General features: G+C 52.0%; 4 protein-coding genes across 6 annotated transcripts in view; 2 read left to right on the top strand and 2 right to left on the bottom strand.

The window, feature by feature from the left end:
• The window catches only part of PRPF31 (pre-mRNA processing factor 31), a 10,833-nt gene extending 10,646 nt beyond the window's left edge, over positions 1-187 (bottom strand). The window contains exon 1 of one of the 2 annotated variants that reach the window (XM_019501702.1): positions 111-187. The gene's annotated coding sequence lies outside the window, so the exon portion shown is untranslated. The remainder of the gene's footprint in view (positions 1-110) is intronic. The other variant, XM_019501703.1, reaches the window with a different exon arrangement.
• Positions 188-381: 194 nt separating this feature from the next.
• On the top strand, positions 382-2,980 carry TFPT (TCF3 fusion partner). Its single transcript, XM_019501706.1, has 5 exons — positions 382-755; positions 1,472-1,542; positions 1,854-1,923; positions 2,090-2,329; positions 2,522-2,980. The coding sequence occupies exons 1-5, from the start codon at positions 516-518 to the stop codon at positions 2,654-2,656; spliced, it is 756 nt and encodes a 251-aa protein (XP_019357251.1). The 5' UTR covers positions 382-515; the 3' UTR covers positions 2,657-2,980.
• Positions 2,981-4,529: 1,549 nt separating this feature from the next.
• On the bottom strand, positions 4,530-6,403 carry NDUFA3 (NADH:ubiquinone oxidoreductase subunit A3). Its single transcript, XM_019501707.1, has 4 exons — positions 6,296-6,403; positions 6,128-6,202; positions 5,593-5,670; positions 4,530-4,782 (listed from the first exon to the last, which is right to left on the bottom strand). Exons 1-4 carry the CDS (start codon positions 6,309-6,311, stop codon positions 4,691-4,693), a joined length of 261 nt encoding a protein of 86 aa, XP_019357252.1. The 5' UTR covers positions 6,312-6,403; the 3' UTR covers positions 4,530-4,690.
• Positions 6,404-6,691: 288 nt separating this feature from the next.
• On the top strand, positions 6,692-15,117 carry LOC109286892 (osteoclast-associated immunoglobulin-like receptor). 2 transcript variants are annotated; one of them, XM_019501701.1, is made up of 6 exons: positions 6,692-7,773; positions 8,318-8,605; positions 10,583-10,870; positions 13,409-13,699; positions 14,063-14,198; positions 14,885-15,117. In XM_019501701.1, exons 1-5 carry the CDS (start codon positions 7,737-7,739, stop codon positions 14,191-14,193), a joined length of 1,035 nt encoding a protein of 344 aa, XP_019357246.1. In that variant the 5' UTR covers positions 6,692-7,736; the 3' UTR covers positions 14,194-14,198; positions 14,885-15,117. The 2 variants fall into 2 exon arrangements, with proteins under 2 accessions (XP_019357246.1, XP_019357245.1); XM_019501700.1 differs by having other exon boundaries at positions 6,693-7,773; positions 14,641-15,117.
• The last annotated feature ends 9,155 nt before the right edge of the window (positions 15,118-24,272 follow it).

The raw sequence follows: 24,272 nt of genomic DNA, 5'->3' as shown, positions 1-24,272 counted from the left end.
CGCCCGGCGCTGCCCAGCCCCTGCCCAAGCTCCCGGGCACGGGCGGCCCTACAAGCAGCGACAGGGGAGGGGAGGGGAGAGGCCACGCGCCCGGTTGCGCCCCGCCCTACCTGCACCGCTCCGTTCCTAGTGCTCCCAGCGCCGATCCCCGCTGCTCACGCGTCACTTCCTCCAGGACCCGTGCTAATGACGCGACAGCAATCAGTCATCAGTGCGCGCCCCAAATATCCCTCGTGTGATGTCATCGGTGTACGCTCCCGTCCTTTGACCCCCCATGCGTCATCAGTGCGTGCCCATTTCCCTAGGTTATACGTCATCAACGCACGCCTAACCCGACCAGCGCGCATTGATCCAACACTGCTCGTCCTGCATCATTAGTGCGCGCCTCTAACAACCCCCCTCTTGCATTTTCACTGCACGCCGGCCCCGACACGCCACGTGCGCCATCAGTGCGCGCCTAGTCCGTCTGCCCCTTTGTGTCATCAGCGGGCGCCCGTCCCCCGAGCCGACGCACCATGGCTGGGGTGGGTTTTGAGGAGTTCTCGGCGCCGCCGGGCTCGGAGCTGGCGCTTCCGCCGCTCTTCGGGGGCAACATCCTGGAAAGCGAGCTGGAGACCGAGGTGGAGTTCGTGGATGGTGGCCTGAGCGGGGACGCGCTGCCCGAGGACGAGGAGGAAGAGGCGCTGCAGCGGCAGCGCGAGCTGGCTCGCAGGAAGGTGCAGGCGCTCGGCCGCCGCTGTCGGGAGATCGAGCAGGTGCGGCCGGGCCCGTCTTGGGGCAGCAGCCGCCCCCCCTCACACCATCTTGTCTCGATGCTCAGGACCTCCTGCTTTCCAGGCCTGGCCCCGGGGAGCTGAGTGCTCACAGCACCTCACAGAGTCATGGCAGAGAAGCGGGGCTGAGCCGGATCCCTGCAGTCACACCTGCTCCAGCCCTCGCCTGGGGTAACCTCAGCCCCGTCTATGCCACCCCCTACACACCCGTACCTTGACCTCTCAGCAGAGGGAAGACGTAACACCAGGCATCACACCCAAACCTGCCACAGGTCAAGCAGGGGAACCACAGCAGCCAACGTCCTGCTGTGGTAAAAGGTGCGCTCTTAAGATCCCAGGTAGAGGCTGCGTCACTGCTACAAAGGAAGGTAACAATCTCCCAGTCTCCTAGCAGAAAGGCAGGGAGAGGGCAATTGGCAAAGCCCAGAAGCCAGGGAAATCCCCACAACAGAACATAGGCATAGATACACCTCAGTTATTCCCTACCAGTCATTGTCCCAGCCTCTTTTTGAGGTTGGTGAGAAATGGGCACCTACTGTTCTCCATGACTTGTATCACTGGAGGTAGCTGCATTCCAGACCCCATAGATAAGAGTCCATTAGGTTTCCTACACCAGAGCCATCCCTGCTAGGACAGGAGGCAGGTCCAGATCAAAGGGTAGCTGAAGGCCTCATGCATGCCTGTGTCCTTGACTCCAGGTCAACGAGAGGGTGTTGAACAGACTCCACCATGTGCAGAAGATAACACGGCGCCTCAAGCAGGAGAGGAGGTGAGGGTGCAGCCAGCTCCCAGCTTCAGAGGAGGCAGGTCCCTCCCTGCCTGTGCCCACTGCTATGGGGTCTGCATGGTGTCAGCAAAGGCCTGTGACAGCTGCAGCTAATGGGGCACTCACTGGTATCCCTTTTGCTAACTGCTGGTTCTTTGACCTGTTTGTGAACAAGTACACTTAGCAACTCTGGGCCTAGGCAGTGCCCAGCCCAACAGGGCCCTGATTTCTGCCAGTCTGTGTCCAAACAGTGGCCGCTGCAGGAAGGCCCTGGTGTTGGTGACTCTCTCACAACTGCTCTACATCCCCCGCAGGTACCTCATGAAAATCCTGGATTCTTATGGAGATGACTACAGACAAAGCCAGCTCACCATCGTCCTCGAGGTAGGCAATGCCTCTCCCCACAGTATGGGGATGGGGAGGGCTCTCGGAGTTGTTTCATCCCCAGGCATTATGCGTGATTGTTGGCTTTGTACATTATCATCCCATCACTGGAAGGAAAACTCTCCCTCCCTCTTACTTCAAACAGCCCTGCTTTCTCTGCACCCAGGATGAAGGCAGCCACAGCACAGATGTGCCAACCCCTGGAAACACAGAGAATGAGCCTCCTGAAAAAGAGACCCCCCGGCGATTTCCTGGCCCCCCACCAACTGGCCTGGAGCCTGAAAGCGCCTCACCTGCAGAGGCCCCCAGCGGGAAGAAGCGGCGGCGACATGGCCGTGAGGACAAGGAGCAGAGGGGCCGGCGGACAGCCCCCTCCCTCCTCACCATGGATGACTTTCCTGTCCAGGTACTGGCCTGGTTCCCTGCCTTTGCTCCCACAGTTGAATCCTGCTGCTGGGGCATAAGGGGTGTAGTAGAGAATGGCCTGTTGGGAGGCAGCTAAGTGGACCTGTGGGTTTGTCAGGTCTTACTGGGGGGGGATATGGTGCTGGATGGGCCCACAGAGGCTACTTCTTTGAAACACATCTCCCTCTTCAAGGTCAAAGCAGAGGATGACTTTCCATGCAGCCAAGACGACGTCCTTGCCCCCAGCTGGAACCAGCCCAGCCCTCCTGACAAAATGCTTCACTATCCCAAGTTCTCTAGCCCTGGGGGCTGCTCTGATTTTGACTGAGTCTCCCTGGAAGTGACTGGGCTGTTGGCATCACCCCATGGAGGACTAAAGGAGAATTAGTGCAGGGAACTGGCATCCCTTCCTACAAGCCTGGATATTAACTCCTCCTGTACCAGTAACTCTGCTTTGATTGAGGGTTAAGGGATAGGAAGAGAGCAACAGACTGTGCAGCCAGCTGGGAGAAGGTGGGGACAGCTCATAGGTCAGTCACCACCTGGACTCTCAGAGATTCTGAACCTGCAGTTACTTTAGGCATAGAAGTCTGTGGCAGAAGGAGCTGGTGTCTGTTCAATCCCAGTACAATAAAGAGATGCTGTGACTGGACAATGGCTTAAAAGCATGTAACGCTCCCTCCGATCTAGCTTATTATAGTAGGCTTTAATCCACCACTGCCTTCCCCAAGCTGGGAGTCCAGCTGGACATGCCCTGAAGAGGAATAGTGTGGTCTTGTTTCAGGACACAGGACATTTGGTTGGAATCAGGCTTCTAGTATTCCCACTTGCTCAAGAGAAGGGAAAGGAAGACGGTAGTAAGAGCAGGGACAGGGCTACTGAAAGCTGCGTTATCTGTTTTCTCCCCAGCTCGCAAGTGGGATCTAAGAGTCAGGACTCCTCGGTTCTATGCGTGGCTCTACGGTCTCTCTGGTCCTTTTGTTTTGGTGTGGCAACTCTGTGCCTGATGGGACTCTTGTTTTAAGATTTGAAGCCCTCCTGTGGCACCACTGTCTTTGGAGATGGGACAGGAGAGAGGGAAGGGAGAAGAATGGAAGGCAGCCAAGCTGGGTGCTAGTCCCAGCTCCCTGCAGGGATAAAGCCACAGTAAAAATCCACATAGAGAAGGTGGACTGGAAGAGACCTCCAGAGGTCATCTAGGCCAGTGTTTCTCAACCTGTGGGCTATGACCCAAGAGTGGGTCACAAAAATATATGAAAGGGTTGCAAACAAACTTTAAAAATGGATCAACAAACAACAAAATGGAGAAAAGTGTGGGAAACTGGCTTTTCCCTTGCAGGCTGGCAGACTTCCAGCCTGCAAGGGGCTGCTTGGGCCCTTTCTCCCACCCTACCTCTCACACCCACCTTCTTCCCCACACACTGGGGAGCAGGGGGCAGTGGGTCAGGAGTGAGGGGGCACTGGATCTGGACTGGCCATTGATATTTACAAATTGGTCCTGGTACAAAAAAGGTTTAGAACCACTGATCTAAGCCATCCCCCTACCTGAAGCAGGATCATCCAAACCATCCTGTACAAATGCATTGTCCAACCTCTTAACAAAAAACTGTGTGTCAGGGCTGACTGCAACCACAAGATGTAACACCCTAGTCCAGTGGTGCTCAACCTTCTAGCCCCACAGGTCAGATGAGTAACTTGGAGGGCCAGATAGAGAGCTACCTCACATGCTGGGATTGAGCCCAGTGCTGCCACCTCCTGCCCTGCACACTAGGATCAAGCCCTGGCACCATCCTCTCCTACTGGGATTAGGCTCCAGGGGCCTGGTGTCACCCCTCCCACATTCTGGGATTGGGCTACAGGGACCCAGTACTGCTGCCACCCACTGCTGTATGATAGGATTGGGCCATGGGAGCCCAGCAATGTCCCCTCCCATCCCCAGCACATAGGGTCTAAGTTCCCACAGATCTGCAAATTTGGCAATGGGAATGGTGCCATCACTCCCCTGCCACCAAATTTTGAGACCCCTTGGGAGCCCTATAGGTTGGCTCTGGCCCGTGGGCTCAGCACCCTTATCCAAATCTAAAGGGGACCTGATTTTAACCTCTGCTGCTGTAGAGGTTGTAGAAAGAATGCCACAGCCCCAGCTGCGGAAGACAACAAGGGGCTGCTACAGTCCCCCTTCACTCACACAACACATGCTCTTCCTGGAAGTCAAATATTTATTACATCAGTGAACAAGAAGGACAAACCAAACACTTAATTATTCATGACCAGAAAGGGGGCAGCAGACAGCACTGACGCGATGCTCTGGCTGTACAACCAACTTCACCAAGGGGCCACCAATTCGCCCTTACTAGGCACCTCACATATTCTTCAGCCACTCCAAGCTGGGCCCTTCCTTGTCACAGGGGTGAGAAGGGGTGTCTGGCATGTTCCCATCATCTCGTACTGGCACTGAGGACCAAAGGAGCAAGTAGGGGAAGCTGAGAATAGGGGCAAGAATTGGGGGAGGCTGGGAGGAAGGGGGGGCAAAAGCAGCCACTTGAATGCACGGCTGCAGAATTTAAGGGGTAGCAACCCTGCTGAGTCAACCCTAGGGCTCAAGGGATACTTGCCCCAGCAGTCAGTGCTATGCCCCTGCCCTAGCACCTGGGGGGCAGGAGACTGTCCGCCATGCAACTAGGATTGTCCCAGGTCACCAGGCCTGGGGGGCTCTGTACTATGTAGGGGAGGGACCTCAGTACCCAATATCCTTCCCTTGATGCTCCTCCATTGCACTATGTTGCAGGAAGGTGTTTGTGGGGGCAGGGAGTGTATGCTCGCATCTGTGGGCAAGGGTGTAAGTCGGGGGGAGGAGGAAATCAGTATGTGATCTGTCACCCCAGCAGTCAGTACTGACCCCAGTACCCAGCACTAGGGGTGCTGTGCTGGATGCAGCAGACTGTGGGGCGTGGGGATGGGACAGGACTGAAGGAGGTACTTCTCCCTGGCAAATCAGCCACGCAGCGAGAGGGTAATGGCTAGGCTTGGCTGGACTTCAGCAACATCAAGATTCCTGGGCTCCTGAAGTCATTTCTGCCCATGGCATCAGTCATTGAGCAGGAGCTGCTCAGACTGTCCCAGGGGCAGAAGACAGCTGAGTGAGGCAACCATGAGGTTGGGAAGGACTTGGCCAGCAAGGGAGCAAGACAGACCTGAGGCCCCACAGAAGAAACACCGCCAGCCCCCCACAGACCTTTTCACAGGGGCCCCAGGTCCCCTTACCTGGATAGACATAGGGTGTGGCTCTGTTGGCCATCTCCGAGTACTTGACGTAGGGGCTGACAAAGGGCAGCACAACAGCTAGAAAGGAAAAACCCCAGGCCTGTGCTGAGGCCCGGTCTTCCACACAGCCACTCTCACCCTCTTTTCAAACTTCAGGCATCCCAGTAGGCTCACAGCCCGGGGGGGTGGGGGTGCCAGCCCTCAGCTTCCCCATGGGTCTCAAGCACATGAAGGACTAAAGCCACCCTTGGGGCCATGTCTCATCATACGGGCCTCAGGGCTGCAGCCGGGACCGGACACTCTCCGAGTGCTGTGACCAGACCTCGACGCCGAGGCTGCCGGTGCCCGCGGTCAGCCCTGGCAGGGTCAGGCAGGAGAAGCGGGGCCGCCCGGAGAGGGCAGCGGGGTGGGGGCGGCGCTGGGAGAACCCGGGCGCCCTGCACGCATTCCCACTGCGACCGGGGCCGGGACGGGCCTCTCCGAGAGGCCGGGGAGCGCGGGTCCCCGCACGCCCGGCCCAGCCCGCGCCGCTCACCCACGCTGCTGATGCCGACGGAGACGACGAGGACGGGCTGCTTGGCCCACGCCATCTTCAGGAAGGAGACGATCTCTGCGGGCAGAGCGCAAAGGGTTAACGCAGCCCCGGGAATGTCTCAAACCCCAGGCGCCCCGTCCCCGCGCCCTCCCGCGGCCGGACACGCACTGTCCAGCACCACCATCTCGCCGGCTATTCCCCAGCGCCCGGACGTCCTTGGTCCGCCCGCTTGGAAGCAGGGTCTGGAGACAAGCCCCGCCCACCGCGCGGCGTCCGGGGAGTTCCCTCCCAGGCCGGGGAGGGGGCGGGGCGAGGGTTGCCAAGGCAATGGGATCGCCCCACCCCTTCCCGGGGGTACGGCCCCTCTTCCGCCGGCTACAGTGAGTCAGTGCAGCGGGGATTTCGGCGCTGGGACCGCCTCGGGGTTCCCCGTGGGCCCAGCCCGGACGCCTGGGCTCTCTTTTCTAGCCCCCGTCCCGGCTGCCCGCGGGGCACCGGCGGACTCGGTCTCCAGGGCTGGGTGCGGGGCTCGGGGCCATGCGGTGTCAGCCGCAGCCGCGAGTCTCCGTGTGACGAGACACATGCCCGGCTCCGTGCCTCAGTTTCCCCCTCTCCAGGCAGGGCGATCCGTCCTTTGCTAGCAGGGCCCGGGGACCCCCTGGGCCACGGGGCTGCAAGGGACCTCGGAGGTCGCCCAGCTCAAACCCCCACCCAAGGTAGGACGGTCCCTGTGTCAGAGCCAGCCTCTTACCCTGATGCGACCCCAGACCTAACACCAGCACCTGCTGCGGCCTCGCCCTCACGTCTGCGCTGCCCCTGGCAGGACGTGGACCTGGTCCCAGTCAGGATCTGTGAAGGACGCCTGGGTTCTCTTCCAGCCCCTGCCATCCAGCTCTGCAGCCACAACTGCCCTCCCAGAGAGCCCAGGTGACCAGGCATCCCCTGTTCTAGCCCACCAGCCCCTGCCAGGACTGACTGTTGGGCACAGCACATGCCAGGCAGTCTCCTTACTGAGGTCTGGGTGCAGGACTTGGGGACCATCAAGTCCTGGCTGCAGCCCCTAGGCCTCATGTAATGACAAGACTGGCTCCCTCCATGCCTCAGTTTTCCCCCCTCAGGCAGGACAATCCATCCTTGCCAGCTGAGCCTGGGAGACCGAGGCTACAGGGACCCTCTAAGAATTAAAAAGCAGTGGAAGAAGGGGCCTCCATTGGATCACCCAGCCCAGCCCCTGCCTGAGGCAGGATGGCCCCTACCTCAGCCATCCTGTACAAACCCATTGTCCAACCTCTCAGCAAAGCCACCCAATCCACCCTGGCACAGCGCAAGTCCTGCCACCTCAGGGTCCCAATTTCAGTCAGGATCTGTGCAGCCCCAGACATGAGGGCCCTGATCTTAATGCCACTGCCACTGACAGCAGTGTAGCCTCCCTTCCCTCCCAGCCCCTGCAGTGGGTCAGTTCCCAGCCACCCCACTTCCCCTGTCAGATGGGGAAGTTTTCCATGGAGGTTGATGGCTCATTTCCTGGAGCCGGGTGCAGACAGCGTCCCGGGTGCTGCAGAGCCATCCTATCCCTCCAGTTCCCCTTTGCTGGCTCCTGTTGCCCACCATGCCGCTAACACTGCCTCTCCTGCTCTTGACTGTCTGTGAGTTCTCCGAGTCCCTGGCTCATGGCTGAAAAGCGGGTTAGAGCAGGGAAGCTGGAAGCCAGGACTCCTGGGTTTTATCCCAGCTCAGGGAGAGGAGTGGAGTGCAGTGGGCTAGAGTTGAGAGACAAGCAAGGGTAAGGGGGCTGAAAGCCAGCATGCCTGGGTGCTATCTCTATTCTGGATTCAGAGGAGGTAAAGCGGGGGCTGGGGGGGGGGGCTGGGAGCTAGGACTCCTGGGTTCTGCACCTCTGGGGCAGAACCCAGGAGGGTCTGGTGGGCAAGAATAGGCTGCTGACTTTGAGCTCAGCCACCTTCCCGCAACCTACTGTGGGGCAGGGGAAGCCAGGTTGTGGCAGATGCCACAGGGCAACTGTAAATACTGTAGAAGGTGGTCGGAGGGGGACTGGGAGACATGGGGAGATCTATGAAAAAGGGCGGAAGGCGTGGAAGCGCAGAGGAGGGAACTTGTGGGGAGGGCAGGGGGTTCTGAGGGCATCCCTCCCCTGTGCCATGCCCACCCTCTTGCCCATTCTCCCTCCAGCCCTGCCCAAGCCATCCATTTTCTGGGACCAGGCCCCAGGGGCCGAGGGTGGGTACCAGCTCCACTGCTCGGCCCCGAGGGATTTCACAGGTGCCTGGTTCATCCTGCACCGGGACAGTACCCCAGGCACTGTGGCTGAGGAGCAGGCCCCAGCAGAGGGATCAGAGGTCACATTCCTCCTGCCTTACATCAGCCCGGGTGAACAGTACCGCTGTAGCTATCGGGCCTGGGACGCAGCAGGGGAGCAGATGGAATCCCTGCTCAGTGATGCCACTAACATCACCAGTGGTGAGTCCCATGGGCGTGACCTTGGGGGCAGGGAGGTCTCAGTGCCCAACCCAGATGCCAGAGTGGATGGGCCCCTCCGTGGGTGGACCTAGTGTTTTCAAAAAGGGGGTGCAGATGGTGTGGCACATCATCACATGGGACACATCACATGTTTTTCTCCAGTTAGAGAGAAGCTAGATACTTTACTAATATGCGGAGGAGCTAGCACCATACAAGTATAGCCACTGGAACAGGCACTGATCTGTTAGATTATATATAACGACTAACCAATTGCCCGTCAAGAATGATGGGGGAAGGGGGCTGGGATGGAGTGCCACCAACTAATGCCCCACGTTGCTGCTGTTCTGCCTCTTGCAGGGACCAGCACGGCTGGCCTTGGCTCCCCCACCCTCTCTCTGGTCCTCAGCGCGGCTTCAGAATCAAACCTGCACCTCAAGCTGTGGACAAGCAAAACTCGTGACATGGGTGACACTGTTTGTGTTAAGGCGCAGCAGAGTGAAAGCTGCAAGGATAATAGCCCCTGCTGTGGCCACAAAGCCCACCAGCTGTCAAAGAGATAGGTGCAGGGGTTCTGGGTTCTGGGGCCCTGCACCCATAGCTGCTGACACACAAAACTTGTGACATGGGTGCTGGTGCAACTGACTGTCTCTGTCTTGGGGCAGTTGATTGTCTGTATTGATTATTTCCTCTCCTTAGTCTGTGATTTTGTAAGTGTTAATTGTTGCTAATTAACTGGTTGCATTAGCTAGCAATTGTGTATTGAGCTGGTCCCTGAGTGAATCATGATTGACTGGTAACTGGTAACGCAGTAGCTTAGCAACTAGGCCTGCAGTAGTTTCCCCCCTCCACCTGCCCCATGCCCTGGCCCCAAGACAGACACAGTTGCACAAGCACCCATGTCACGAGTTTTGCCTGTCAGCAGCTAGGGGTGCAGGGCCCCAGAACCTCCCTGCACCGATCTCCTTGACAGCTGTCAGGCTTTGTGGCCGCAGCAGGGGCTACCATCCCTGCAGCTTTCATCCTGCTGCACCTTAATACACAGTGTCACCCATGTCACGAGTTTTGCTTGTCTGCAGCTTGAGGTGCAGTTTCCCCCAAACCCCTGCACTTATCTCCTTGAAACTTGGCAGGCTTTGTGGCCTCAGCAGGGGCCACCACCCCAGCCCACTGCACCTTAACACACACAGGGTCATCTGTGTCACGAGTTTTACCTGTCAGCAGCTTGAGGTGCAGTTCCCCCCAAACCCCTGCACCAATCTTCTTGAAACTTGGCAGGCTTTGTGGCCTCACCAGCGGCTACCACCCCTGCAGTTTTCACCCCCCTGTGTTGTAACACATAGACATGATACGAGTTTTCTTTCATGAATTTGGGGTGCAGTTCCCCCTGAATCCCTGCACCTATCACCTTGACACTTTGCAGACTTCATGCTGTCAGCTGAGGCTATCATCCCAGCAAATGTCATCCAAATCAGACAAAAAAACAACAAAGTTATAGATATTTCATTGATTCCCCATTATACCCTATGACTGGATCTCCGAAGTGGCTCCAAAGCACTTCGGAAGCTCCAAACTGCTTTGGAAAGCCTAACAAAGCCAGCACTTTAATCCAAGCATGCTGCTTCGGACACCAAAGTGTCCAAAGCTTCTCCGGATCTGAAGCACAGTCCAAAGCTTCGCACAGACCTAATAAGCAGGAATCAGGGAGATGACAATGAGCCATGGAGTCAATTGACTTTCTCTGCTCTGTCTGAGTAGAAATGCTGCTGCCCCTCCAAGGCTGTTGTTTTTAAAGTTTGGGTGGAGCAGGAAGTAAGGGGGATGTGACTATCATTGCACCTCTCTGGACCTCCCCCAGAACTCATGGGGTTGATCTGGGTGCAGCAGGAAGGGGATGGGGCACTGGGTTGGGTGGGCCTGTGGGTCTCTGGACTCATCACATGATCCTTCCTGACTCCCTCCTCCCCATCCTGAGTGCAGACCGCCTCCCCAAGCCCTCCATTGCTGTCAGGCCTGGCACAGAGGTTCTGCCTGGCCAGGCATGGACAATCCAGTGCTGGGCCCCATATCCAGGCATGAGTTTCGTCCTGTACCGGCAGCGGGAGTTCTGGAGGGAAGAGGCACCCCAGGGTGAGCCCCCCACAGCTGAGTTCCACCTGAGCGAAGCAAGTGCTGCTGATGCAGGGAGATACACCTGCTACTACCACACTACGGCTGAGCCCTTCGTCTGGTCCAATGCAAGTGTCCCCGTGGAACTGAGAGTCACAGGTAGGGGCTTGGCAATGGGGCAGGGGCCTTTCCCCTGCAGGGGATGTTGGCCCTATTCCAGCCCCAGGGCTGGGGAACAGGCTGGCTCAGAGGGTAGGAATGGGGCAGGAGCCTTTTCCCTCTCTGCACCTTTTTCTCAGTTCATTTCCAAGGTTTCAGACACAACACATAAAGCCTGTGTTCTTTCCATCCCCTTCTGCCTCTCTGCACTGCCCTCTCTTCTTCCTTCCTTCCCCCCTTTCCTAGTTTTGTATTTAAATTACTACTTCTGTTGAATATCCTGCTTTCTGCTTGTCCTTCCATAGCATCTGATTGAATGAGCCGTGTCTCATGAAAGCTTGTGCACCTCTGATTCCCTTGGTCTATAACATTTTACTCAAAGGTCCCCTTCATTAGACTCAAGCCCCCCTGGGAAGATGCTGACTCTTTGTTTTGCTCATTTTTTTGCTACAAAAAATAAATAGAGCAGTTCTGCTGCTGCAGAGAACTCAGAAAGATGCCAACAGGGCAGAATGTTTTTAACACCATAGATTCCTATTTGGTATCTCTGGGTTTATCTTGTGAATGATATTTTTGCACACCTAACAGTGCATTTTGCAGCACCCCACAGCACCTTTGAAAGGATGTCAAGGCACCGCAGAGTGACACAGCACTTTGGTTGAGAATCACTGGTCTGTAAGGCCCCTAGTGCACATTACACTTTAGGACATGATTTACTAATGAATCACATCTTAAGTTGTTACCCAGCCATATGTTAATGCAGTTAATAGCGTCAGAAAATGAGGAATAAGCCATAAAATTGTTATACAAAAAATGTGTAATAACTTTGTTGTTGGTTCCTATCACACCATTAAATGAACACGCAGCCAGGCTGGGACTCCCAGCTGTGGGGTGAACTTCTGTGGCTGGGAGGCCATTCAGCTGATGGACCTCCCAGCCTGGGATTGTGATCCCAGGCTCCCCCTACACTAACAATAAGGTGTGATAGGAGCTAATGCTGTATCCCACAATCATGCCTCCTGCTATGCACATGTGGCATGGAAGGAAGTGCAGTTGTAGGATCCCATCATGCCTTTACCTGTACATCTGCCAGGGGTCCTCTTTACCTTGTCTTCTGCTTGGTGTGACTTGGTGGGTGATGCTAGTTACAGCCCAGTTCAGGGTATTGCTATGGAAGAGTTTTGCCACTAGATGGCAGGGAAGCCTTGAGAAAGGTTATATGAGGAGGAAGCTGGCTGGCACTGACCTGTAGACCCATGTAGCTGGCACCTGTATAGAGTTACTCCTACTTCCCAAAGCATAGTATTATCCCAGAGTGCAGTGCTGTAGCCCAGGGCAGGGCTGTACATTGTATGATCACTCCACACTTATACCAGAGTGCAGGCAGATTACCCTGAAATAAAGTATCTCCTGTCTGTGTCCCAGGAGGCAGGTATATCACTAAGAGAGATGGGGGAAGATTATGAATTGGTTGTACATGGTGATGGAAGATTGGCTAGGTCAAGGAAGGGATGCTTGAGTTACATGAGAATGGATGGAAGAACTTATTCGACACTGGTGAGGCCACACCTAGAAGACATATCCAGTTTTGGTGCCCCCACTATAGAAAGGATGTGGACAAATTGGAGAGAGTCCAATGAAGGGCAACAAAAATGATCAGGGAGCTGGGGCACATGACTTATGAAGAGAGTCTGAGGGAACTGGGCATATTTAGTCTGCAGAAGAGAAGACTTCGGTGGGATTTAATAGCAGCCTTCAGCTACCTGAAGGGGAGTTCCAAAGAGAATGGAGCTGGACTGTTCTCAGTGGTAGCAGATGACAGAAAAAACAGCAACAATCTCAAGTTGCAACACAGGAAGTTTAGGTTAGATATTAAGAAAAACTTTCTCACTGGGAGAAAGGGTAGTAAAACACTGGAACAGGTTACCCAGAGAGGTTGTGGACTCTCCATCCTTGGAGGTTTTTTAACAGCTGAATAGAACAAAGCCTTGGTTGGGATGATATAGTTGGGGATGGTCCTGCTTTGAGCAGGAGCTTGGACTAGATGGCCTCCTGAGGTCCCTTCCAACCTTCATTTTCTGTGATTCTAACAGGTGGAGGGGGTGTAAGAGGGGTGCGTATGGGAATACATTAATGGTGCTTGGCGACGGAAAGCTGTGTTTAAGGTTGGTTGGATGAATGGATTGCAGGGGAGGAGGGCTGTGGATGGGAACATGGAGATTAATGGCTACATGGGAGGAGAGATGGGTGGATACATGGAGGGGTTATGTATGATGCTTATATGGATTCCTTAAGGCCCACTCCCAGAGCCTGGAGTGAGGGCTGTTGGCTAACTGCTTTCCAGTGTATTGTGGGAGCCCTGCATTTCCTTCCTATCCCTTAGCCCTCAGCACCATGGACACGGAAAACCTCCCAGTGCTTGTGGGGTTGAGCTGTGGTTCCACTGCAGGCCAGTGACCCCACTAAGGTATCAGGTCTGGCTGGCCCCTGCAGGCGGGACAGTCATGGTGTGGTGGTCACAGTGTCTTACTATTCCAGATGTTCCCAGCACCCAGGAGAAGCTTGTGGACACAGCCGGGAAGCTCCGGGTGAACTGCTCCATGCCTTTTACTGACTCTGTGAGGGGCTGGTTCTACCTCTACCGTGATGGAGATCCGCTGCCCCTGGCCTGGATCACAGCTTTCCCAGTGGATGATGCTCCAGCTGGCTTCAGTCTCCCTGAGGAGGAGGCTCTGAGCCCTGGGGGGGTCTTCATCTGCCGCTATGGGATGGATGAGCCTGAGGCCAGAGCCAACATGACTCTCAATGATACAGACACATGGACCCAAGGTGAGCAGAGGATGGGGCAGTTGAATCCAGCAACTCAAGGATTAATCTGTGTGGCACTGTATGAACAGGATGGGCTGGTGGAGTCTTAGGAGAGGGACTCAGATAGAAAGGGGGTTATTCCCATTTCTGAGAAGGGTGAGGGATGGTAGTGGTTAGAGCAGAGGGCTGGGAGCCAGGACACCTGGGTTCTATAGCAGCTCTGGGAGAGGAGTGGGATCTGGTGGGTTAACATCAGGGGCCTAGGATCCAGGACACCTAGATTCCACATCAGGAAACCTGCATGTGGACTGGTTCCTTTGGAGGACCTGTGTGTTCTCTAATCATGGGTGCTATTCTGTGTCCCATTTCCTATACCCTCTTCAGGCTCACGCATCCGGGACACTGACTACACCAAGGCCAACGTGGTGCGGCTGGGGCTGGGGGCAGTCATTCTCCTGCTGGCCCTGCTCTTTGTGACCCATGCCTGCTGGGAGGAGAGATGCCCAGAGAGCTGAGCCTGGTAAGCAGGTCCTCAGAGACAGTTATGCTGAGGACTCCAGTATCCTCAAAGAACTAGGATAAAACACAGGTGTCCTGACAAGCCCCCACAGACAGCTGGATTTTTGTTTTTGCTCCCTGCCATGGGTTGGGCACTGAGACCACACTGCCTTCTGTCTCTTACTGGATCCCTGATCCTCTCCCCCACCTCTTTGAAGAGCCCATGGAGGTAGGAGGGGGGCTGTCCCTTTCATGCTTTTAGCTCTCCTCTTCTGCTACCTCCAGTACTGCATGCAGTCTGGGATGTAGGTGGGAAGGAAACAAGAGCTGACACCCCATTGATCATGGGCAGCTGGACCCCCTCTTAGGGAAGCTATATGTGTGGTGGAGGAGGGGGAGATGAGGGGGATCTCTCTTGTTTCCATGCTGGCCCCCATGACTGTGTTCTTTCTCTCTCCCTGCAGAGGTTCATAGACCTGGCAATGCAGCTGACAAAAGGAGAAGACTGCTCACCCCAGACAGCCCTCTGCCAGGGTCCCCACCCCCTAAGGCCCAGAGGAGTCACCTCTGGAGCTCCTATCAGTCTGAGTAATGCCCTCCACAAGATATCCCTGCTAGGGTGTCCTCAGTCTGAGCTATCCCACCTCCCTCCCCACTCCACTACTGTCATTCTCTTCAGTTCGGGTTTCCATGGCCCTGTCTCCCCAGACTCTGCTGCAACCTGGCTGCTGCTGCCCAAGTCTGTCTGGGATGGAGGCTCAGGGCAGGAGGCCTGGAGTCACCAGCCCTCCACAACTTAAGACCTGCAGGTCTCCCAGCTAGGAGAGGATAAGCCTGGATAGAGGAAAGGAAAGGCGTACTTGCATGGTACTTCTCACTGCCCCTGTGTTGCATGGACAAGGGACAGGGCTTTAATAAAGACAAGGGGATGCCTCAGGGTATATGCATGTGTCTCATGTTTCACTCTGCCCTCTTCCCCAATCCAGTGTCCTCAGTATGCTCAGGCCCTGGCTGAGATCAGGGTCCCTGTAATACTGGGTGCAACACAGACCCTAGATGAGGCCCTCGCTTCCTGATACAGGTGGGGGGCCACAGCAGCAGCAGAGGAGAGAAGGCAGGTGGACCAACAGCACCCACTTCCCAAGGGTGAGGAGTGGGGTTCCCTCTTGTAAAGAGCCTGAGGGGAAAGCCCCCATCTCTCTGTGGCCTAAATCTGTGCTAGCCTTGCTAAAGACTCAGCAATCAAGCCAGAAATTATCTACATCCCTCCCCCATGAAGAGATCTCATGGTGTTTCAAATGAGGTGGTGACACTGGGGTGGACTGGAACTTCCTTGGAGTCTGAGCCAATGGCCAGTTCCATGGATGGACATCTCTCCTTCCAGTGCCAGGGGCCATCTTTCACACTTTCACATGCAGAAACCTTCAAGCAGAGCTGCTGCACCTGAAAAAAATCAGGCCCTTCTTTAATCCATGCTGGTCTCCCAGTGGAAAGAAGCCCTCAGAGTTCCACTCCCCAGTTTTCATCCAGAAGCTGTCATAAGATGGCGTAAACCCCATATGGGTAAGAGACAGCCTAGGGATCCTTCACCCCAAACGTTAGTGAGCTCCTCAAATCTTCACCTCCCAAATAGAGAGTGAGCCGCACTAGGTGAACCCCGAGACCCCACCCCAGCCCTGCACTGGCTATGTGCACCTTTGCCCCTGACCATCATTCCAAATTGAGGGTCAGCTCTCCCAACAATGAGTTCACTCCCAAGCTCAACTTTGAAATTGAACCCCCTTATCAGAATTCACCCAGCATTCATTCAGTCCACTAAATCTGAAATTGGCTTACACCAAACTTGGCCCCAACCATTCATTCCCAACTCAGCCCTTGCCCTCAGAAGGAGACCTCCACTGTGCCTCACGATTCCTTCACTGGGAACATGGATATTAATGGCTACATGGGAGGAGGGATGGGTGGATGCATGGAGGGATTATGTACAATGCCTGCATGGATTCCTTAGGACCCATCCTCAGAGCCTGGAGTGAGGGCTGCTGGCTCTGCTGGTGTGGGAGGCAGCACTCACATCTTGGCACTTTCAGAGATTGACCCTGTGCTGGGTCTGGCCCAGTGCCCAGTCCCATGAGGACTAAGGCCCTACTAAGACGGGAGGGGGATGCAGCTAGTCAGGGCAGCTGAGACCTTGGATTGTTCTGAACATGACAGATCGAGTCAGGACTCAGGAGGAAGCTGGCAGACACGGGGAAGCTGAGGACACTGGGCCTTCCTCAGGCGAGGTCGCTTCCCACAGTTCCTCAATCAGGGACCAATTCAGGCCAGGGCTGGAGGTATTGGTGGTGGTGCTGTGCTCATCATGTTTGAACTCCTTATCCTGTTCCTACACAAATAATTGGACAGCAAGGCATGTGCCCATCAGGGGACCTGAGGCCAGGGAAAACATCCAAGGAGGAGAGCTGAGACCAGGGCATGTGCCCATGCAAGGGATCTGAGACACAAAAATGGGATTCTGTTGCTGTGGGTTGTGGTCACCCTCTCCAGTCTTCACCCCAAATTAAAGCCAACCCTTCCAACCCCCACATCCAGACTCACCTGTCCAAGAGGTTACATCCTCAACGTGCACCTGCCCCAAGATCCTGGGGGAACTAGGAAGCGTAGGGCCTGAGGACACAAGGAGGGGAGCAGACTGAGAGGATGAAAATACAAAGATACGGGTGGAGGGGAAAGCAACTGAAAAGGGGAAAGGCTTGATGGGGAAGACAGGGGTAGGGAGCAAGGAGCAAGGCTTAGGGGCCTGAAGAAAAGGCTGCAGGGAGGGGAACCCATGGGGAAAGCCTGTATGGTTGAATTGGTTGCCCTGGTGAAGTGTCTAGGGGCTTGCTCTTCAGGCAACGATCAATATCATGTTCAGGAGGGGAACAAGGACTTGTCCCTCTATCCTGTTACCTCTGCACTTCTCTGTGTGCCCCATAAGCACCTCAGGGGAATGGCTAGGGAGCTTCTGGCTCTGAGAAGAATGGAGCCAGAAGCAGCCTAAAAACAGCAGCCTGAGGCTGTCCCTCCTCTCTCAGGGCTGTGGAGAGAACCTAGGAGTCCTGGGACTCATTGCTCTGGTCTCTGATGCAAGGACTGGAGGTACCTTACTGTGTGTGCCCCAAACACAAACACAACCCCTGCCTCCTGTCTCCAGTATATCATCTGCTCACTAGGGGATGTGGTCTGGTTGGTTTGGTAGTGGTCACAGGTTATTTTGAGCAATGTAGATGGTGTCTTGAGGTAAGAGTGAAAAGCTAAGACACAAATGCGAGTAATATATCTAGCTTCCTGTCTCCAGCCCTTCCTCAGTACCTTGGGCAACAACTCATTAGAGCTGGGGATGGTGTCACTGGCAGAAGGACTGAAAGGTTAGTAGTGTCTCCAGGCCAGAAAGCACACCCTGGTTCATAGGTAGCCTGATCCAGAGCAACTTCTGGTTTCCTGGGCCAGTTTCACAGACAGCCCTTTCTCCTCCATACAGATCTCTCACTTTGAGGTCAACAGCTCCATTCATTGCTAAGCAAACAAATCCTAATTACACAGGGTGAAATGCTTCCTTTCTAACTATACTTGATTCTCCCTCAATACAATTCATCCGTGAGATGTCCTAAAGTCCCCCTCAGCCCTACATTTCTCCCACTGTAGAAATCTGGGTGAATCCGAGAAGGATTTTGAGGATGGAGGAGCAAACTCCAGAACTCTGGTTGCACGTTGGCCTAACCCTCACATGTCCTGCAAGTTCTGTGCTTTGCACCTTTAATGCTTGACTCCTACATAATTTATAATCTTCCATCATCCAGCTCTCCACCTCCACAGCAAACTGACTGGAATCTGCCCTACGGTTCCCAGTTTGAGAGTTTTGGCGATTTAAAATATATCAGTGTCACTACAGCATCCTGGCACTATTTATGCACGATAAGCCTCATCTTTTTGCCTGTTTGGGATCTGAAAAAAGAGGAAACACTTAAAGCCAAATTTGCCGCCACTGTGATTCTTTTATTAGCCAGGGCTTGTCATTGGTATCTGATGCCTGGTCACTGAATGGAATTCATCAGAACAGAAGTAACCTAAAAACAGCAGGCTGAGGCCACCCCTCCTCCCAGGCCGTGGAGAGAATCCAGGAGTCCTGGGACCCATTGCTCTGAGAAGTAGCCCTCAGACAGCTGTACAGCTGCAGAGAAATTTGTGCTTGCATGAACAAAACCACAGAAGGTTATTGTCGAACGCTGCTGTGGCCACAAAGCATAACATGCTGAGCCCTTTTCATCTTGTTTGACTGGAGAGAATAAGCTATATTCAAATGACTGTTTCTTGCTTGACAAACTAGACCTAAATTATATTATAGGTGTTCATGGTTTAGGTAGAACTGCTCACGCCCTTGTAGCCTTAAGGACAAACTGTTTTCCACGCTGAGCTTCTGCAAAACACAGAAATTGGACTTCTCTGATCTTTGCACGTTCCCATCAGCCTCGGCCTCTCCCTCCACAGACCTCCAGAGTCTACAGGGACAGGCTCTTTCCCCCACCCCCCTCCTTCTAGACTCTTTTGGAGCCAGGCCCCATGTCCTGGCAGCAGGCTGCAGCCAGGTTTCCATGGCATTCTAGTGTAGCAAATGATACATTCTGGGGCTTCAGCAGCTACATGCAAACTAGGGGATTTGAGTGAATCGAGTATTAATAATAAAACTATCCAACACTACAGTGTCCCTTGTATTTGCTACATGGATATTTTCCCATTAGTTCTACACTGGTTTTAGGAGTGTTCCCCAAGTTGTTTCAGGAGACCTAGAGTAAGGGAGAGCTGGGACATTACCACCAGCAAAAAGCAGGGGGCAGCCTTGGAGGGCAAGAGAATAGACTGGTCTCACAGTGGGAGAGGGAAGGCAATCAATTTTTCTCTCTTACCCTGCAAAGGCATTACTTAGCTAGGAAGCTTGCACCTTGGGCAATGGTCATTCTTTCACTCCCCCAAGCCAGCCCCTGCGGCTAATGCCCTAGTCACCCACCCCTAGCTATGCTACTGCTGGCCTGCTACCCCTTGTCCCAGCAGGTCACAAGCAGCATGTATAAGCCCATCACTTCATGTTTATGTTAGTTTGGCCTGCAGTAAATGCCTTGCAGAGCTGGATTTAAATTAACACAGTTGCCTCCACTGAGATACAAAGGAGCAGGTCCCTTCTCTCTGAAATGGTGTTTTCATTTTTAGTCTCTGCGGGCACAAGCCAGTTTTCTTCGCAACTATAAAGAGACAGGAGACTTATTCCTTAAAAAACTACAAGCCAAATACATTAGGAATAACTTTGGGCCCCAAGGTCTCTGTGCACCCAGCCCCCACTAGGCACTGATCTATTTTTAAAAGGGGAATTGCACAATGTTTCGCTGAGCTGTAGAGTGCTGCCAGGGTGCTAGATTAGATTCAGCACATTACTTTTAAAACTGTGTCAGCCCAGCAGAAGACTTTTCTGCTCCTTAAGCACCTTCCAAGATCAAAAGCTGAGCCTGATGGAAGTTTAGGTTTACCACTTAGACAGGCACAGAAGATGTGGCTGGGAGCCATTTTCCTAATCCAGGTAGACACAGAAAACCACAACATAGTAGTGAAATGATCAGCAGTATAAGGGTCTTTAAATCCTTGAAGTGAACTCAACCTTCCCATCACAGCACACTTTTTTCCCCAAGGGATAAGAGCCTCTCATAGCAAAAGCCTTTAACTAACTTATTATCTCCATAGAAAGCCTTGTAACTTAAGAGATACATCAACAGGATCTCCATTTCCACCTTCCAATTTCAACTGTTACAAGGGTGCAATTGTAGTCAGCCAATACATTAGGTTACAGCAAACACAGCAGAGCAAAAGACTTCAAAGGAGCCTGCTCTCTGGAACTCAGCAAATCAGGAGTTTAGTAAGTTTTACTTTTGCCAGCAAAGAGGACAGAGCAGTGCAGTGAGAAAACAGACAAATCACCAGAGGCAGGGAGAAGCCAAACAGGGAAAATACAGAACAGGAAGAGTAAAGGGAGAAGAAGAAAAGGCAACAACTGAAAGAAAGAGATTGCAAAATAATTCAGATACAAGGGGACAGCAGAGGAAGGAAGCAGAAATGGTTTAAAGGATCCTAAGAATAGCCAGGATCGCTCAAAAGACTGCCTTTTACCTTATCGCTGGCTTTAATCCACACCAGGTCTTTTCAACAGCTGAAAGGCATTCCTAGCTAAAAGAGTCCCTTTAAATGCAGTCCCTAACGAACAAGCGGCTACTTACAAATATCAGTGATTTGTACCTTGTTGGCAGTCTCATAAGAGAAACCAAGGACTACATGGTATTTGTTGCCTACACTGAAAAAGGAAATCCACGTTAGATTAAGTTTCCTAATGCACCTTTACAACCCTGTCACCCCTACACACACACACACGTGCGCTTCTAGGTTTGTATGCAATTACTGTACTTATTGGCATGGTGGTTTGAGTATTCAAGTGCAGGATGTTGGCATCCTATTGAAAGGTCCCTTGACCTAGGTCATTTTTAAACAATATTTGTAATGGTCAAACACACTATTGAAGACATTTTAATTTAAAAAGCCCCTATGAATGGGATCATTTCAAATCCAAAACACTCTAGAGGTGATAAGTGGCTTTGGTTTTTGTTTGGGGAATATTTCATTTGAAGCCCCCTCCTCTACCACATATAGCAGCAGACCGGAATCTTGTGCCTCCAGATCCTCTTGTCTGTGGTGGGAAAAGGCTCTGCTCACTGAACCTTTTCTATTAATTCATCTTATTAAAGCGCTTAAGCTTTGTTCTCTTCCTCTGCACCCTTATTAAGGCCTCAGCATTTGTAGGGACTGAAAAGCGACGCTCTGCACTGCACTACTAATGAATCTGAAGGGACACTTTTCCTTATAGATTATTTACATTCCCATCTGAGATGCCATGCTACTCCACTATTTCACTTGTACAGATAAGAAAATAAACCCATAAACTGCCATGGTGCCTCCCCCTTGCCCCCCAGCCAAACTCTACATTAATTACTGTGGGGAGGGAGAAATGCTGCAACAGAGGAAACAAACTCAATCTATCTTTGACAGCTTCAGTGATGAAAGCCCAGTCGATTTCCTTCAGAAACTTTCCCAATGTGACAGATGGAAAAATGCAGATAGTTGACAAGACATAAAATGCACAACAATCTCTAAGACAGAGAAATCTCTGGTGGTATAGAAAGGTGTGTTTAACTCTTCCTAGAGCAGAGCTGGTGCCCACTGTTCAGTAACAGTTCTCTGCTGGCATGAAGGGTTTCTTCAAAAAAACACCATTCTCAAATGTATTCTCCTCACAGAAAGAAACTGCATTCCAGTTCCTTAGCTCAGAATGAAACCAGCAGCAAAAGGGACAGCTGGATGCAAATACAAAATGTCTAAAAGGCCCTTGAGTCTGGTAAACAACCCACTCTGCAGTAGATCAACCAATTAAAAATTTGCTTATAGATATGGTCTTGTGGGCTGCTCTAGAAGGAGAAACAATGATAAAAACAGACTTATGGCAGTTGGCTTTCAGGAAATTTCCTCTCTTCAAAATGTATTAATTCAGCCAAAACCCCCAGGCCCTCAAAGTTTATTTCATCCGCTAGGATAGAGTAGGTGTTTGTACAGTGAGTTCCACCTGTAACTCAGTTTTATCTTCCAAGATGCAGGGAGGAGAGGTGGAACAGCAACAGCTGATCAAAGTGTGAGAAAGTACTGCAGGGACCAGAAGCAGTACAAAGGAACCCATAGCCATGTAAGCAAGCATTGCCAGAGTATAATGAACAACCTGCTGCTGTAGTTACTAACCACCCACTTATATGGTTTACTGTAATTTAATGCCAATGCACATTAGAAAAACCACCTTCTCCTCTATGGCAGGATCCTTCCTGTTACTAGCAAAAAAAGTCCTCAGATAAAGTGACAGTTTTACAGCAATAACAATAATACAGTAAAAGATACTATGAACCTCTCTAGTGCTTTCCTTTGAGAAGCGCAGTGTGCCTTCCAGGAATTAAAGCATCCAGCTTCATCATCCCCCTGTTAGGCAGAGAAGGATAATTCTACCCAATTGTACACAGGGGCAGCAGTTTCCAGTCTTCAGCTTACAGAAAACATGTGGCCTAGGGGACCCTACAATATTGCTCTTGGCTACTGGAGATGAAAAGCTTGGTAGGAGAAGGAAGTATGGGCTGCTTGCAATCTGTTGCTTGCTTGGTATTGTTGCCCAGGGGTAGCAAAGGTTGAGAACCACTGATCTAGGACATGGTTTTCAGGAGTAAGGACAACTTACAGCTCCCCCTAAAGCCAGGCTGAGATATCCTAAGTCCAGATGACTTAAATGTGCTCAGGACTTTGTAATTTCTCAGAGCCAAGCCCTAAGGAAAGGACTTGTCCAAAGTTAAACAAGTCAGCGCTAAACCAGGAAGAAAGCTCCTATCTCAAGATCCTCAGCCCTGTGTTTTATTGCTAGGCATCATCCCTCTGCTAGAAATGGAAAAACTCATGAGGTCATTCTAACCCTCCACCAAGACAGAATTGTTCCCAGTGACCTATTTTCTAGTGCACTGTGAAGCACAAGGATGTGCCAAAGTCACGTTTCTTATTATGCTTCTTGTTATTGAAAGGCATGTGTCAAGTTTTCTCCTCAGCGATACATTGCATTCTCATTGCTTGTTTCAATCTGTGTCATCCCGTTCCCATTATTCACTGGCAGATGCTCCATGTGCACGCAAACTCCTATTACAGACAGTAGAATAGCCATGGGATTTCTGCAGTTAAGGAAAGCCTTGACTGAGGTAAAGTACTTATATTTAAGAAAGCAAAAGTATGTCTCTTAGGCAGCTCAGATTAGTTTCCTACCATTGCAAATGGCTACGCAACATCAAAACAGGGATTTTTCCAAAAACGATAACACATTCCAGTATGTTAAAGTAGGGAGCTGAGCAAACTTTTCTAACCAATAATTTATCTAGTCATTAAGCCATCTTTTCCTTCTGCCAAACAAGATTGTTCCAACATTATTATTTATTTCAAATTATTCAATGCAATTGCTTTAGACCTACAGAACCAGTAAGTTGATGGTATTCCTTATGTTTGGCTTAATGCATTTTAGTAAATAACATGCATCTATACCATTATAGCCTTGCTTTCCCCACAGAAAACCCAGTTATTTGTTTGTTTGCTTGTTTTTAATAATGGCTTCATGAACACCAGATCCTGGAATTTTTAGACTGTTATCTTGCTAATTTCACCCACCGTGACAAATTAACTTCACAACCACCTCTTCCAAATTTCTGACCTCTCTCTCAGGGGCAGAGTGAATTTGTTTATCATTAATTATAGTAGATAGACTGAAAAAAAATCCTTCTTAGGTAAGACTTGATATCAAAAAGGAATAATTAAAGGTAGATTTCTGGATCCTAAGAGATTTCTGCACATGTTATTCAAAAAACTCTGGTTCTGCCAAATTAAATTAGATTAAACAGAATAAATGAGCTACTATAAAGTTTAAAACAGCAAACCAGGTCACAGACATTCATAAATCTCAGGTGATCTTGAGAAATTGATCTGGACTCTTTTTAACTTTTTTTTTTCATTCTGAAAAGTCCATGTACATGTGGACAAAGGATGTGGACAAACTGGAGAGTCCAACAGAGGGCAATGAAAGTTAGGGGGTTTGGGCACTGGTCTTACAAAGAGAGGCTGAGGGGAACTGGGCTTACCTAGTCTGGAAGAGAGAAGACTGAGGGGGGATTTAATACCAGCCTTCAACTCCATGAAGGATGGTTACAAAGAGGATGGAGCTAGACTGTTCTCAATGTTGGTGAATGACAGAACAAGAAGCAATGGTCTCAGCAAGGGAAGTTTAGGTTAGATATTAGGAAAAACTTTTCTCACAAGGAGGATAGTAAAACACTGGAACAGGCTACCCAGAGAGGTGGTGGAATCTCTGTCCTTGGAGATTTTTAAGACCAGGCTAAGCAAAGCCTTTGCTGGGATGGTATAGTTAGCAATGGTCCTGCTTTGAGCAGGGGGTTGG

The sequence above is a fragment of the Gavialis gangeticus genome, unplaced genomic scaffold (assembly GCF_001723915.1).
Source record: "Gavialis gangeticus isolate Ggan-Ray unplaced genomic scaffold, GavGan_comp1, whole genome shotgun sequence".
In the NCBI taxonomy this organism is placed as follows: Eukaryota; Metazoa; Chordata; order Crocodylia; family Gavialidae; genus Gavialis; species Gavialis gangeticus.
The sequence above is the reverse complement of the archived record's forward strand: the minus strand, read 5'-3'. Positions and strand labels throughout refer to the sequence as shown.

Coding starts and splice junctions, on each gene's coding strand:
- TFPT (XM_019501706.1), top strand. CDS start 516: ATGGCTGGGGTGGGTTTTGAGGAGTTCTCGGCGCCGCCGGGCTCGGAG. Junction 756..1,471: donor GCTGTCGGGAGATCGAGCAG/GTGCGGCCGGGC, acceptor CCTTGACTCCAG/GTCAACGAGAGGGTGTTGAA. Junction 1,543..1,853: donor CGCCTCAAGCAGGAGAGGAG/GTGAGGGTGCAG, acceptor CATCCCCCGCAG/GTACCTCATGAAAATCCTGG.
- NDUFA3 (XM_019501707.1), bottom strand. Junction 5,671..6,127: donor CGTCGGCATCAGCAGCGTGG/GTGAGCGGCGCG, acceptor TTTCCTTTCTAG/CTGTTGTGCTGCCCTTTGTC. Junction 4,783..5,592: donor CACACCCTATGTCTATCCAG/GTAAGGGGACCT, acceptor TTTGGTCCTCAG/TGCCAGTACGAGATGATGGG.
- LOC109286892 (XM_019501701.1), top strand. CDS start 7,737: ATGCCGCTAACACTGCCTCTCCTGCTCTTGACTGTCT. Junction 8,606..10,582: donor TGCCACTAACATCACCAGTG/GTGAGTCCCATG, acceptor TCCTGAGTGCAG/ACCGCCTCCCCAAGCCCTCC. Junction 13,700..14,062: donor TACAGACACATGGACCCAAG/GTGAGCAGAGGA, acceptor TACCCTCTTCAG/GCTCACGCATCCGGGACACT.